Here is a 16,903-nt window from a genome sequence, read left to right as displayed (position 1 = left end):
ACCCACCACTATTTTGTCTGATCTCAAAAGTTAAGCAGAGTTGGGTTTGGGCCTTCTCTGGGGTTAGACGACGATATAGGAGGACCAGGAGATTTCCCCCAAGGCTGGATAGTCACGAGCTGCAGGGTGTGTGGGACAGTATGGGCAAGTATCTAGTCCACTGGGCCTCTCCAGTGCTCTGGAAGTGCCAGAGATGGAAGGCAGCTGTATGGAGTCCCCAGTGACAAGCTGCAGTAACTGCTGAAGGGGACAGTGAATTATTTTGAGACTGGTGGGCCCATGAAACTTCAGGCCATGAGGGCAGAGATGCAACATAGAGATGGACTCAAGATCGAGGGGTGGACTTAGCAATGGACACTATGGCCCAGGTGATTCACGAGTGTGAACCCTGCACACAGCCTCTCCTGCTCTGAAAGACTCTTACAAGAGATGGAGACTGACATCATGGACCAAATGGACTCAGCAGCTTTACAGGGACTGCTCCATGCACTAAGACTAAGCATCACGTGAATGTTATGCAATAACGGGTGGATACTGTCCTGGGTTCAGCAGTAGCAGTCATTTTTCTCCTTCTTAGTAGCTGGTGCAGTGCTGTGTTTTGACTTTCAGCCTGGGAACAAGAGCAGATAACACCGATGTTTTTAGTTACTGCTCAAATGTTTACCCTGACCAAGGACTTTCTGAGCCTCATGCTCTACCAGGGAGGAGGGGAAGCCAGGAGGAAGCAGAGACAGGACACCTGACCCAAACTGACCAAAGAAATATTCCATACCACGTTATGCCCAGGATGTAACTGAGAGTTACCTGGAAGGGCTAGGACTGGGGTGTTGGATGAGGTATCGGTCGGTGCTTGGTTGGGCTGGGGTGGGGTTAGTTATTGGTCGGCGGGTGGTGAGGTGTTGTATTCTCTTCCCTTGTTATTTCCTTTATCATTATTATTATTGGTGGTAGCAGTAGTGATCTGTGTTATACCTTAGTTACTAAACTGTTCTTATCTCAACCCGTGGGAGTTGCATTATTTTCGATTCTTCTCTCTGTCCCTCCGGGAGTAGGGGGAGGGAAAGAAGGGGGGGAGTGAGTGAACGAGCTGCCTGACTGGTTTTAAACCACAACAAAACCCTAAAATTAATAAAAATGTAAAGGTGTTCACACTGTCTAAAGTCAAGCATAATCAATACATCTGTGTATTAGGAGATTTTCTGCCCCTGCACTATATAAGGAGCCTAATAATCTATTTTGGCATCTTGGAGGTTGACACATCCCAAGACAACAATACTCTAAAAGCTCATACGGTAAATACAACGGCATACATGTCTGGATAGCACCAAGAGAGAAATACAGTGCATACTTGCATTAAGGTATATAAATCAGTTTCTCCATAATGTGATCTCGCAACACATTTGCCCCAGACTTTTATGACTGTTTTTTTTTTTTTAAATCAGTGGTTTTGGGGGATTTTGTTGCTGTTTTCTGCTTGAAAGCAAGATATACAGCATAAATTACCATGACTCTCAGTAACAAGAACTAGAAAATGTGCTTCTAAAACAAACGCTTCAGTATCTTTTTACAGTCAATGTATTAATTTTAAATGCTGATCTTTTTCACTCAAAAAAACTAAGGCACCAGAAAAAAAAAGCCCAATTCTCTACACATCTGTGGGATACATAGCACCATATCAACCAGAGGAAATCTAAAAAGATGATGGCAGACACTTGTGTATAAAGTACCTAACAAGACACCTGAAAAACAGCCATGTTCTTCCTGGATCGTGTAGGAATTAGGGGAGAACTGCTAGACTCCTGGTTCTTCCAAAAATTCAGACTAACTTTTCACCACTGAATTAATGAAACAACCCTGAAAACTGGGTATCAGGCACATATTACTGTAGGGGATACACAGATGCAAGAATAGGAGATGAAGTGCTAACTGCTGACATGCACACTCGTATTGAAAGAGACTCCATATATATTCCAGTTGGTACATTATAACCAAAGGTGACTATATTCACTTGAGCTTAAGGTTCCAGTGGATGACCTAGTTCTGCCTGTCTACAAACTGAAAACACAGAATGAACAACTGAAACAGAAATGTAATCCTGCTCCTTTTATCTAAAAAATAAATGAGATCCACAACCAGCTCCTGGTAACTCCAAATCAACATCTAGAGAAAGGCAAAACAGAACTATGAGGCATTAGATTCAATTGTAATTTGGGTTTTGTTACGGCTGATTACGACAGAGAGTACTGACTTCACTAGCGATGTCCTAGTGTCACAAAGAACTGGGGGTTTTTAACTATAAAAAGCAGTGTATTATTTACAGGCTCAGTTTGTCCAAAATGAAGAGCTCATTTTGTCACATGTAGCTATGGTAGATGTTTTATAAAGTAACCTCCCAGCCTACATAAAAACTGGTACAGAGGAGCTTACACATCTGCATGTGGAGCACACAAAGAGTATGTTCACGTAAAACCATGCATTACAGTGTAAAAATATCTGAGCTAACAATAAATAGGTGCACCAGTCAATGCTGGTTTTGGGTGTTTTTTTTTCTGATATCTAAGCTATCTTAGAAATCCTATCTAGCATGGTACAGTCAGAAACTCCTAAAGAACGCTGCCATAGCAAAACCCGCTCCGTAGAATCTGTCTCCTACTGAAGCTAATTCCATATGATTCTTCATTTCTTCTGATCTCTACCAATTTCTATGGAATCATTTGTCAAAACAGAAATTTTCAGTAGAAAAATCTAGCTCCTTATTTTACTACATAGCTCTGGAATGCTTATTAAATAAAAAATATTTTATGTAAAATATACCTTACTTATGCAATAAAATATACTTATGCAATAAAATGAGACAATAGTATATGGAAAGGAAAATAAAGCAACATTACTATGCCCTCATACACATTTTGTTCTCAACACAATTATTTCAAACATGTTCAGCCTGTTTACAGTTTCTGCCTATATTAGAGCCAAGTTAACTGTTTTTTTGTGATGATATCTCAGCAATGAAGGAAATCCAACAAACACCTCCAGGGGATGAAAGGAGGTTTCATAGAGACCAATGTCCTTTAGAAGTGACAATATAAACAAAGTATGTTTGCACACACAGGGACAAAAGACATTACAAGTTGCTACATTACTAGCCATACCAGGAATTTCATGCTGTCTGAAAAGGAAGACCATTTTTCTGGCGTTGGCTCACATAAACTGGTGGGTTGAAAGGACAGGTGAATCTATTAAAACTTCCAGCTCTCCGCTCCACTTCTTAGGCAGTGATGGGTTAACAGAAAATGAAGCAGTTACCTGAAATGCTACAGTTTACAACCCAATGTGTAGAAGCAAACCAGCACTGTTTTCTATTTATTTAATATCCTGTGCTGTACGCTGCTCCCAGTGACTCACCACCCCAGTTCTGATACCGGAAACTGTGGGGCAGAGGTGGAACAGCTTTAGCTAGCTAATCTTAATTCAGTGTAACAGGAATTTCAAAACCCTGGGATTTACATATTTATCCACCTAAACCCAACACAGAATCTCCCTAGGTTATCTTTCTTTCAGGCCACCAATGCTTTCCACAGTTCTATACGTCAGTTGCTCTTACCTGTCGTTTGAGAGCCTCTAGAGATTCAAATTCCAATTTGGCTAGTTTTGTCTGGATATCTCTTGGTTTATCCGGAATTACAAATGTGATGGTAAACTTTATTGCCAATAGCACGTGCTGGAAAAAAAGTAAAAAGAAAAATATTGTTCTGTAGAGTTTGAAGCATAGAGAGAACAGCATAATACTCTTTCCAAATTTTAGTAGTAGAGGTATAAACAATTACTTCTTATGGCATGTACAACACAGCATACTATAATCACATGAAACCTCAGCTACTCCATGTTTTTTCTATTACAGTCACTCATAATTTGAATTTAAACACATGGTTTGGCTTATTTTCATAATGATTCTATTTTCACTTAATATATACATTTCTAATTTTATTTGTGATTCTAGATAAAATAATAGCTTTTAGAACATTCTACTTGTGTACAGAAGTGGAATTATGGCACCAAGCACATATAGTTTCATAGTAAAATAGTTTCACAGTAGAAATATGTATGTGTATATATATCCACGTATGTAATTACATGCATGTAATCAGATGCAATTATAACAACATAGACATGCATACACATATACATGCATACACACATATACATTTGGCATGATACAAATGAAATAAGCATATTGTAAAAAATATGAACAAACACAGAATTTTTGCATTAGAGAAGTTACTGAAACCTAAAAGCTCTCCTAAGAAAGCCTCAGAAGAGGACAAAATAAAATCTGACCTTTAAAGAAGTGGCACACTCATGAACAGAAACCTTCCAGGAAACAGAGAAACAGTGCATGTGTAAGATGCGAAATTAGTCATAATTTATCACAAAAGATTAAAATCTTATTTAGGAGAAAACAAACATGAAGTTCTGTTGAGCCTAGTCACTGACCAGTCTTTAAATTTCACTTAAACATGCACCATTCCCCTCATCTCACCAAAACTAAGTGCCAAACTGACAAGTCACTGGTTTTATTTCTTCATTTATGTCAACTATAAGCATCATCTAAACAAGAGTCATTAAACGTTATTCTATCAAGGTCTAAGCGATCAGTATGCTGCATGTTTGCAGGAAGAACTTGCTCCTAGCTGAGAAAACCCTGATCAATACAAGGCAACATTTAAATATATGTGACTAACTTCAAGCACGTGCTTAAATTCTACTGACACAACAATACTCATAGACATGCTTCAATTTAGATTGCATGTCCAAGCTAATCCAAATTTTACTGATTTTTTAATAAAATGAAAAGGATCAGTGCTCCTTTCTGAAATATATTTTGCTGGACTAAATGATCTAGATGCGCTTGGGCACATGAGTAACAACATAAAAAGACCAAAATCCCTGAGCTTCGGGAATTATGTGAGCAAGCAGGTAGCAAAAAAACTACAGACTTCACATGAGTGCTAATGAAACTCTAAATAAACCCATTTCAATACATAAAAGTTACAGTAAGAAATCAGATAATAGTAATAAATAAGAGAACAACAAAAAAGAACCATACAGGTAACTATTTCTAAACATGTATTACAGAAAAATGGTTAGTAGGTCTAGGAAACAAACCATTAGTGCAATGAATAACACTTTGTTTGAAGAGGTCAAAGAAAGGCTGAAAGTTAATGCAACGCTAATACATCGTCAATGAAAACCTGAACACAGATTAAGAGGTTTATGATACAAATAGCATATGGGTCATATGACATCACTAAAAATTATTTCAACAGTAGAACATTCCCCCACTTACACAAATATTTTTTCCCCACTCAAGTTTCTGCTACTAAGGAACTTTTCTTGAAAAAAAAAATTATAGCAAAAAATGTTGGTTTATGCTAGAAATAGGTAAAAAACACCAGCTGAGTTATTAACTTCCCAAAAAGACTTTAAAGTAGCTCCAAATCCAAATAATTTCTAAGAAAATAAAGTAAAATCATTTAAGGGAAGCATAAATAATATTATGGAGAACAGAGACTGACTAGGTTTTTCTCATTTTTTATAGGGGTGAGAAAGGAATAGAAGAGACATCTAGGGCAGCCAGAAATAAACCCAACAAAAATGTGCAGTTAATCCTAGGAAACACTGGTTTTCTAAAATAGATTTAGAAGGGCAGTTTTCATGCTAACACCACACATAGCCTGTAAACACAAAGATACAGCCTTAAACACAAAGGCAGAACCTCCAGTTCAAAAAGCTTTCAAGCCAGACAGGATTTGAAAGTTCAGAGTACAGATGAGGAAAGTCACTGCCTTTGCTTGCCCTACTGTTATCCTCTTACACCGGTACCCACTATGGAGCAGTAAAAATAAATGACTGGGTTAGTTACACCTTGGGTTTATCTCATGACTTTTAATGTTCTTTTCCATCTCATCAGAAAACAGCTTTATCAGTCATAAAGTGCTCAGAACTGTATGGGATGTCACTGTACACACTGTGACCTGAAAACACACTGAACTTGACAGATTGCAAATTCAGTTCAATTCTACCTTTAACAGTGAACCTAAAAAAAAAAAAAAAAAGACGTAAGAGCAACAGCCTTCCTTGGACAACTTCTCCAGCTGTTTCTATTTGCAAATTAGGAGTAATATTAATGAAATTGGGAAGGTAGCTGGCAGAAGTGATGAATGTGGGTTATATGGTTCACAAAGCCTCTTAAAAAGAAAATCTACCTAATTTTGTTAACAGTTCACACCGCGTTTTGGAATTGCCATTTGACTAAGGAAATATAAGTAGTTATTCAAGAGAATCTGAAGGAAAAAGTTGGGAGATAAGTAGTTGTATTCATTAAAACATCTATATTCCACACTGATTTGCTTTAGTATAATTCCTGTCATCCGCAAAAAGGAGACATCTGCTTTCAAAAGTAGAAATGTCCTAAGAGTACAGTATAAATCACCAGAAGAGACAGCAAAATTCTCTTTCATAAAGCTACATTAACACTAGTATGTATGCATTCTAAAAAGAAAACATGGAACCTTATCCAAATTTGCAACAACTAGTGCAAATGTACTTGTCCAGTACTAGAATTTCTTCATAGAGCTGGGTTTTGTTCCTTGGAGTTTGTTTTTTTGGTTGTTTGGTTGAGGGCTTTTTTTTTTTGAGGGGGGAGAGAGGGGTGGGTTACTTTGCTCTTTTTTTTTTTTTTTGTTAAAACAGTTACAAACCCAACCACTATTTCTTACTGCAACTGTTAAAAAGCAGTGTTGTTTTCAAGAACATGCCCTTCACGATTACAAGAGGACTATTTCACTGTGAGAAAAACCCAGGATAACAGTCACACAAGCTGTAAGCGCTCCAATGCCAACAGCAAAGTTCCCTCCTATTCTGCAATCTGCCAAGTGGGCACAGACAGAAACAGCAATGAGTCTCCCCTCCTTGAAAAATGCAGTGCCATCAAGCAATTTGTGGTCTTTTGCCAGGTGCTTAGAGAGCCAGAACTATTCCGTTGTGCAAAGCCACCAACAAGAGTGGAAGCAGCAGCTGTGTTTTGCAGCAGTGGGTCCCCAACCTCATCTCTTCTAAAACAGAAAATGCAAATGAGGGTTAAATACATGGAATTCTGAGCAGCTAATTTGATTTCTATAGCAGTTGTTCTGCAGCAATTCCTGTAAAAATCTACTCAACTGAAAGAAAAAAAAACAAACAATGTTAAAGATAGAAAAAAAAGAACATAAGCAGTAGCTGTGTTGCTGGTTAGCTGATAAAGTTACGTGCCAAACAGCCTGGAGTGACTTTAATAAAATTTGTATCAAAAGTAGAATCTAATATTTATAAAAACTTTCTATTAAAATCAGAAATCTGGACCTAATCCAGCCTAGAAACCAGTGCATCCTATGAAACGAGATGGCCACTGGTTACTCATTCTGCACAGGTAAGGAACCCAGCACAAAAGACAACACCTGAGAATGGCGCATTGCTTTGAACCTCTGTTCTCTACTGGTATATGCAAAATGCCTTTGCAAATGTAAATGAAAATATCACTGCAAGATTGCTGCTGTAAGAGCAGAAAGCAGGGAGATCTGACAGAAGTGGCAGATGAAAGGCTAAGCCACTGTCCATTGTACCAGAGAAGTCATAGCAGTCTGGTGAAGTTCCCATTGACTGGAAAGGGGGAAACATAACCCCATTTTTAAAAAGGGGGAAAAGGAACTACAGGCCAGTCAGTCTCACCTCGGTGCTTGACAAGATCATGGAGCAGATTGAAACCATGTTAAAGCACATGGACAATAAGGGGGTGATTGGTGACAGCCAAATGGCTTCATTAAGGGAAAATCATGTCTGACAAATTTGGTGGCCTTCTACAGTGGGGTTACAGCATTGGTGGATAAGGGAAGAGTGCCTGACATCACCTGCCTGGACCTGTGCAAGGCTTTTGACACTGCCCTGCACAACATTCTTGTCCCTAAACTAGAGAGGCATGGATTTGATGGAAGGGCCACTTGGTGGATAAGGAATTGACTGGATGGTCACATTCAAAGAGTTGTGGTCATCAGGCTGATGTCCAAGTGGAGACCAGGTCCCTTCCAACTCAAACCATTCTACGATTCTATCATTAGATTTTTTCCTAGGGCCCCAGACCACAGTATTGTGACATTAAACTAAAACTCCAAAACTGAAAAAAAACTCATCCAGTGGGGAGAGTTTCAGCCTGTCCCATTAAAATGCGGCTGAGACAGATGAGACTAAACAGAAGCTTATTACAAAATGTGTCAGAAAGCATAAGCAGAGACAGCATTATTGAACCCTTTTTTCCTCTTAGATGATGAATACATGTATACACACACATACACATACACAGAGAAACCCACAAAGGCTGTCCAAGGAAAATTGGTAGTGACATTTCTGACAGAACATGTTGCAGGTCATCAGAAGAGCAGATTGTCAGTTTCCTACTGACTGTACCAGCATGGCTGTGAAATCTAGCCCCGCTCAACAGAGTATTTAAGCTTACGTTTAGTTATAAGCATATCTATAAATGTATTTATGGTCAGCAAAGACATTTAAGCCCAGGCTTTTTAATATTTTTATATAAAAAAAAATGGTCAGGTCATTTGCTAAATCTGGGTCTTAAAATAGCTGAATCACAGTTTTTTCTTCCTGGGAGCGGCAGGATGTGATATATACTAAATTCATCTGTCTGAAGAGATGAATGCCAGGTTGCAGACTCTCCTTACACTTATTTACACTTCTGAAATGGTTTTAATTAGTGCAAAAATCCTGGTCTGTATTTTTATTATGAATCCACTATAAAACCTCACAAATACAAACCTACACTATAAAAGATACCAGGCTTTAATATGCAGTTTTGAAGTATATTTCACCCATGAAAACAAGTATTAAGCTACAGCATGAGAACAGTGAATTGTTTTATTAGCAGCACTGGCCTCTAGCAGCACTGAGACACCCCTCTTTCCGGTTAAATTTTGGCTTTATGTCTCAAGACTATTGGTTTCTTTCGAAAGAAGAAAATTTATTCTAAATACTACAATTACTTCGCATACTACCACTATTGAAAAAAAAAAAAGCCTACTCCAGACCAGCACTCCTGAGCATAAGACTAGCACAGAAGACAACATGGAAGTTTTAAAAAAAATAAAAATAAATCTGTGTTCATGTTTCCAGAATGTAACTGCAAAAGCAACAGGTTAAGCAAAGCAAAAACTAAAGTAAACTACTGCAAATGACATCTTCAGTGAGGAAGCTGGTCTCTTCTGCCCTTACATATTTCTGTACTCTAATTCTGTTTTCAAAAGAGCTCTAAAAGACTGGTTGGAAGGCAAGCAAAGCAAGCCAGTCCTACTTCTGAAACTTAGTCCTCCTCTTGGAAAGCCTTAGAAAGCATTTAAACCAGCTACAACTTTACACGTAAGTCATCAGGGACAATCTGTTAAATAAATATTCTACTAATGCACATGCTTACTTGAAAGAAGTTATCTGATAAAATGGCACAGTCATGACATTTTTCATCTAATGGCACCACTATACATTTTAGAAATTCAGTACTTTTTAAAAAACAAATTTTCTAATTATTTAAAGATTATTTCTTGCTAATGTTTAAACCACAGCTGTTATACATCATATTCAGTCCCTAATGAACTAAGTATTACCTGATTTATCAGTCTTTTTGAAAAGATTTAGATGCCCCACTGCTCTCCATAATTTTCCCCAACGACAAAAGATGTGAGGCAGCCTAGAAACCTATAGAAATTCTGTCACCAACTTATCTGATGCTACAAAAAAAAGCCACTGGTTCTTTATTTCTCATCATTTACATACCTCTTCCAGCCTTCTTATAGGTTGTCTTACATGGGAATTTTTAAGCCTGCTTTCAGATAACTTTTTCAAGACTGAAGTATGGAAAAAAGAGGGGCAAGTGCTGGTAAGGTAGAGTGCTTTATTTACATACCCAACAACACTTTCCCCTCTCTTCAGGCAAATAGCCATTTCAGCAAATAGCAGGTTCTAGAAACACCTGCTGAAAGAAAAAACTGTAAATAAAAGAACTTCTGGTATCAATCTTGTACACAGACTTCTAACTGTGCAGCTTGGGGAAAAAAAACCAAACCCAACAGTTACCTTTTATAAACACAGCACATTCTGCGACCCAAAATATTTTATGATACAGTGCACTTGCAAAACTGTCTCTATAAAACCACAACGTACACAAATGAGTGTTTCAGAAATGTTACAAGACCTGATTTTTCTCACATTTGTTTCATCCTGTAGTCAGTTCAAAAGACATGAAAAAGCAGAGTAGGTGTAAATTTGTCTTTTGATAACCCTGAAATATTTTGGCACAACCTTTATGTCAATTTATGGTTAGAGTTTAATAGGAATGGGGATAAGAGTTGCCAAAGGCCAAATTAGCTAATACTGAATGTAATGAACAGCAGAGCTTAGCTCAATGCTCTGAAATAAATTTTAAGTGAAAATGGGAAAGAAGGATGCCCATGGAATGAAAATTGACAGTATGTCCTGGGTTCAGCAGTAGCAGTCATGTTTTTTCCACAGTATGATTAATACCAAGCCGTATGAAGTGCCTCTTAGCTGATTGCTAGCATTACATATTGGCTCCCATTTTGACAGGTATAGTTTATTGTCAAAATGTCCTTATGTTCCACATCAAGAAAGGAGAGGAAAAAAAAAAGTTCGCTATTTTCTATTAATCTACAAATATATACTTCTTTCCACCTTTAAGTCATACATTTTTCTCTGTGAAAAAAAATGGAAGCATGCACATACTGTAACTGTGCTTCGTAAGGAATTCTATTCCGTTTGTCAGGATTCAGAAATTCCTCCTTGGTTACAGGACTGGATGAACCTGGATTAGTAATGAGATACGAAGCATTGTTTCTGCCAGGGGTTTGAAATTATTCAAGTTTCAATTCAGTTCAGTGATAAACAGAAATTGTCACCTATTGTTGGCATCACCGACTTCAAGAATTCTTTGCTCCTGCCTCAACCAAACCTCATTTGTTTAGTCCAAGCAAAAGCGAACAGGTATAAAACTCCCAACTGAGTACTGCGGACTCAGCAAAGATATCAAAGTGTACACACACAAAAGTGAAACCACTACACCTTTATAATCCTTACAGATGGTCTTCCCAAAACTTCATGGTTCTTGAGATTGTGAGACATTAGACTTGTCAATCTCATATTCAGTTTATGCTAGCAAAAGGCAATGCGGCACCTATATTAGAATTTAAACTATTTTTTAACATTGAAATCAATGTTTCTGTCTGTCACCTTGACAGCAAGTAACGCAAAATGTAACTAGGGTTTAGTTTTAAAAACGACGTCTCAGCCAGTTAATCTTCAGAGATGATCTACACCTAAGTTTTTAACCTTTAAATGTGAATAACAAGTTTTCTGACTAGATGCATTACATTTCCAGATATCTGCTTATTTCTCTTTTGGCTTTACATACAACTGCCTTATTACGCTTCCAAAGCTGATTCACAAGAACATTACTCCTATTGAAAAATCTGTTCACCTCACAACACCATTATAAGAACTGTATCTGAATAAACACATTTTAAACAAAACATAATATTTCACCACACTGCAAATACATCCTCATTGAACGATTCAAAGTTTTAGTGGAATGCATAGCTTTTGTGTAAGTGGCACACATCTGTTTGAAGCTGTAAGTAAATTCTGGAGGACCAGCACATTTTGTAATGTGGACCGAAAAGTGAACCATGCAACGGTAAATAATGAAAAGAATGCTGCAGCCATGAATCAACAGAGAAGAATAACAGTATTGCGATACATCATAAACTGCAGATTAATTGTTGTCACTATTCCTGTGCAACTTCAATCAAAGCAAATTAATTGAAACGGGTACAATAAAACTAGCTAATCTGAGACAACTCTGTAGGGGAAACTAAATAAACAATTTTCATACTGGAAACTCATCACCTGCATTTTTCTTGTAAAAGCTAGAAGGATTTTTCACTAGAACTATGCAGACTTAAATAATCTTTTGCTTTTCAACAAAGGTCAGAAGAAAAGCTTTTCATTCAGCTGACGTATTTTAATTAAACATTCCAGCAGGTGTTTGGATATGCTGCCAACTCCTGAAAAGCTTGCATAAAAACTGTATCTTCAAAAAAAAATAAAGACCTGCACATCCTCAAGTCCTCTTTGTCTGTCTTTTCTGTAAATGGTTATTCATAAAATTACATACAAATTTTCTCTGTTTTGGAACATCATTATCTGTCCTTGCTACAAAAGAGTTCTCCAAGAGAGCTCTTGGAAGCTAGCCATGCAATTCTCACATCAACTGTTACGGCCACAGCAGATCTCTGCAAGAGAGCACAGCCCAGAGTTTATCCTTGGCTGCTGACCTGCTTTAGCTTGCTGGTAACACACCTGGTCTGTTCAAGCTGACAAAAAGAGAATCTTTAACTTCACTTTTGAGACAAAATACTGCAGTAAATTCAGATTCCTTTTTAGGCCATAGGCATGTAATAGAGTTCAGCAATAACACACCTCCCAGCTTTAGCTCTCCATACACTCAGAGAAAAGCAGCCTATGAAAGGCTTCCAGAACTGCTTACATTCTTAAGGAATGCAAAACCCATTGAAAAGTGCAGACTCCAGAAGAGAGGTGGGAGGAAACAGAGTGGAAGAGAAGAACAAGCTGTGTTCTCCACTGTGGCAGTTAAGTGATTCTATCAAGTTGTTCTGTCAGCTGAGAATGAGAGTCAGAATGTGAGTCCCAACATGAAGACTAGAAAGCAGTAACACTCCTCAACATTAGGATACACATAGCTGCATCAGTGCAGTACTGTTCTTCAAAACTAGATAGACTTTTGTCAGCATAATCCAATGCTTACTGATTGACAGATTAATGGACATCTGGGACATCTCAAAACCCATCACATCTGAATCAGGAAGAGTTTCTCAATTGAATCCTGAAGTATGATGGGGAGAAAGGAATACCAGCAAATAAGATAATACAGCAACAAAGACTGTTATTCACTTAGGTTTTTTTCTGAGACTTGGTAGTTTGGCCTTTGGAACTACAGGCAGAACATAAACCCTATAGGTTACTCTCAGTAGTGTAACAGCTTTGGCAACATGCAGCAAGCAGAAGTTCTCATCTCCCAGTAAACAGCAAGGCAGAAAGAAAGAAAAAGAAAAAAAGGAAAAAAAAAGCACTGCTTACATATTCAATCATAATTTTAAAACCATTTGGAAATCAACTTGCAGCAAGGGCTCAGCACCGCTTTGTTGCTATGAAACACTATCACATATGAATAATCAGCCACAAAAACCTGCAGCTGACTCCTCCTCTGAATGAAATGATCTCATCTGAGAAGGCTGGGTTCAATTTGAAATGAATTTAGGAGCAATTCTGAACATGGTTCTGAAAGATGCCTCAAGCATCTCAAATGGGCAATGCTGAGATGTCAGACAAGATCTTGGACCAGTGACTAAATCTGAACAGGTCCCTGAGTAACTATACACTGTAACATGCAAGCAGAGATGGGTGGGAAGCTGAGACTCACAAATGAATCTCAACAGGGCTGACCAGTGCTATCACAGGAATCTGGGAAGTCCAGGGACTGAAGTAAGAAAACATTTGTACCTGTGCCTGGGCTGCTACTCATAATTAAAAGGGATAACAGGGTAGCAAAACCAACTGTGTCTCAGTTTCAAAACTCATTCTGGCAATGAGAAAAACCTGTGAAGAAGCACTACCTCATGACAGGATTAACTCTAGCACTACTGATTTAGCCCTGCTGTGAACCAGGAGGGTATCTTTACAGAAGTATCCTGCACACCTTGAGTCTTGAACCAGTCCTGGGTCTGCAAAGATAGACTGATGAAAAGCAGATTATGTATTTCCTGGAAAATGATTCTAAGTTAAGGAAATGCTGGAAATTTCAATACTCTACAGTGCCTTTCCTTCAGCTTCTAGATGAAGCAAACTGCTGCTCTTCTTTCTTCTAATGTAGTTAAGGAGAGTTCAGGAAAAATGAAAGCATACAGAGAAAGACAAAAGGATGTAAATGTACAGGACTGCACAAGCTTGGCACACAAGGGCAAGGCTGTTGCTGCAAACACAGCATGCCTTGGAACCAGCTGCAACACACCACCGTCAGCTCCACCACCCCCAAACAGCAACGTGAACCAGCTTACGATCTCCAAGACCTTTTGTCTCCAGAAGTGAGATGACTCCTGGGGTGCAGAGGTAAGTTATCACCTCTAAAAATAGGCAGTCCTGATAAATGAATGCAATTTCTGTCTTAAAAAATATACACTGAAGATCACAGCACTTCAAATGTTTTATACGAACTCCTTCAACAGTCACGAGTCTTAACCAGAAACAAACTAGCAGCACAGTGAACACAGCAAAACATGAACAAAATTATCAGGATTCAACATGTTACTTTGCTGCAACCCTGCCTTTTTCCCTTAGACATCCTTTAAGAGCTGTTACTTGAGAGGAGATATCCCTAAAACTTGTCAGCCAAGATTCTAACTTTTCTTTCTTTTTTATATTCTTGATCAAGTGTTCTTCGACAACCTAAACATACACATCCTTATGTATAAGAGAAATACTCCCCATATAGTCAAAAAGGTTAAAAAAACCCAATACAGTGGGAGAACTTGCCCTAGAATGTTTAAAAGATCTGGCAGCACTTGAAGTTGTGTGGGGTTTTATGACATAACAATTGAAGAATTATATTTTAATGTAGTAAATTACCACATAAAAATCCTAAAAGGTTAAAGTCATGTCAGACAACAGGCTCATAAATCAGTTTTGCTACTTCACACCTTTTCCTAACATCTCATCTAGTATTTTTACTAGAAGAAGAAGTAACAGTATGTCTCAAATATGGGAAAAAAAAATAGTAATAAAAAAAATCAGTCAAACAGTATTTAAAAGACCTTCCAGCATGACAGAAAAGTATTATGAGAAAAAAAAAATCAACTATATTTTTCTTTAAACCCACAACAACATTACCTTTCCTTGATAGTACTGAATGGTTCTGGGTTAGACAAGATGAATTTGCTGTATAGAACAATTTAAACCCCATTTCTATGACGAATCATTTTAGCATCACAGATAGCTTTTGTTTCTAGCTTTCTCAAGCCAGAAAGTCTTTACTAGTCAGCATACATACATGATGAAATTATATTGTTTTGCTCACTTCAATGGGAACAAGCATATTACCCTGCCATCTCAAACCTGAACGGCATCTGGATCCTTTTCAGAATGTGCAGGGATGCCTAACGTAGACTAGAGAAGTATCAAATTCACTAGGTAATATGGTTCAAAACAAAAACAACTGGGAACCCCTGACACTCAAGATTCACCTGAAGATGTAAGGCAGGTTTTAGCACCATTATTCTTCCAGGATGAACACGCAGACTTTGAAATCAGATAAACTGTGAGCATTTCTTTGTTACCTTGAGTTGCCTGAAGCAAATATATAATACGCTTTAGAATTCTAACATATGATTTCTAAAGAAAAGAATGTCATTATGGAAAAGTTTATTGCTGTAACACCAAAGGAGATACTAAAAAGATTAGTTCTACAAAACAAACAAAATACACTTGCATTGATGAGGGAGGTGCTTTGTTACCCTGTTCTGTCAGAGGTTTGATTCCTTGATCTCATTAAGGACATGCTTTCTTGTTAGTATGGGGAATCTTTCTGACAATGCTTTCGTTTTGACAGACACAAATTTCATGCATTATGGTTGGGTTAATAGTTCACTCCTCTTTCTTTCCCTTCTTCCCCACCATACTAGCAATCTTATCTTCACATGGCCTATTAAATTTTTTTGTCCTTTGAGTATTTTTTAATGCTCAAATAGATACAGCTGACCTTTATTTTAAGTTCTCCTTCATACTTTTGTCAAACTTATCTCCAAACGAACTGCTGCTGCACAGCAAAACTAGTCTTTTTTTGCACAGTCAGCAACAGAATATGCTTAATAAGATGAATTAGTGGGCTTCTCTGATGAAGCTGTATCTCGTACAGCCAGTTCTCAACATACTGCATTTAAAAATGCACTCTAATGACTTCTCTTGTGGACCAAAGCACCTAAGGTGCTATGCCTCTGGAACCCTCACCTCTATTCTCTGTACCCGATGTTGCAGTGAGAATATCCATTCACATAACTAATCTGCTGCCTCTATGTAATTAAAAAGACTAATGCACAAAACCACTCATTTGCATCCAACACAGCAATCCTGGCTCATTCCAAACAGGAGATGGTAACAGTTTAGATATCTAGGGTTGTTACAAGAATTATAAAGATTCAACCATAAAGGAATTTCTATAAATATGAAACCTAGGGTGATAGCACAGATTTTGATTGTTATGCATGTCTTCTCTTTCTAGATATTTGCACAGAAACAGCACATTAAAAATGATACAATTTTCTAAACATATAATGCTGCTTGTAAATTTACACATGGATCTGTTTTTCAGAATCCATACTTGCCTCTCTTAAATGAAGAGAAGGAATAAAGGAAAGACAACCATTACTTCAAATCTAATACATATTTTCTTTACATAAACCATTTATATATGCTTTCTGAAAGAAGAGTGGTTAGACTTTGTCACTGGGAGAGAACTGGTGTTAAGATCTGGGACCTCTTGCTTTTCTCCATAAGGCAACAAGGATTTGAAAAATCTGATTTTGCCAATAAAAACTTCCAACTAAACATGAATGATTAGGAATCATGATGCTGATCAAAGCTTTGAGCTTGTTTCAGTGTTCTTTCTTTTCCTGTGCTACAAGACTATGTTCAATAGCTTCACAGCTAACAGGTTAGAATG

General features: G+C 37.7%; 1 protein-coding gene across 3 annotated transcripts in view; it reads right to left on the bottom strand.

The window, feature by feature from the left end:
* The window catches only part of ANO10 (anoctamin 10), a 120,133-nt gene that overhangs the window by 37,720 nt on the left and 65,510 nt on the right, over positions 1–16,903 (bottom strand). For 2 of the 3 annotated variants that reach the window (XM_062603557.1, XM_062603558.1), the window contains exon 12: positions 3,605–3,721. The exons of the other annotated variant lie outside the window; for it this stretch is intronic. In XM_062603557.1, the coding sequence (XP_062459541.1) occupies positions 3,605–3,721 (117 nt within the window). The remainder of the gene's footprint in view (positions 1–3,604; positions 3,722–16,903) is intronic. 3 annotated transcript variants of the gene reach the window in all.

This window comes from Pezoporus occidentalis, unplaced genomic scaffold (genome assembly GCF_034315485.1).
Source record: "Pezoporus occidentalis ecotype Australia unplaced genomic scaffold, CSIRO_AGI_Poc_V1 ctg80, whole genome shotgun sequence".
NCBI lineage: Eukaryota > Metazoa > Chordata > Aves > Psittaciformes > Psittacidae > Pezoporus > Pezoporus occidentalis.
This window is presented reverse-complemented; position numbering and strand designations above follow the sequence as displayed.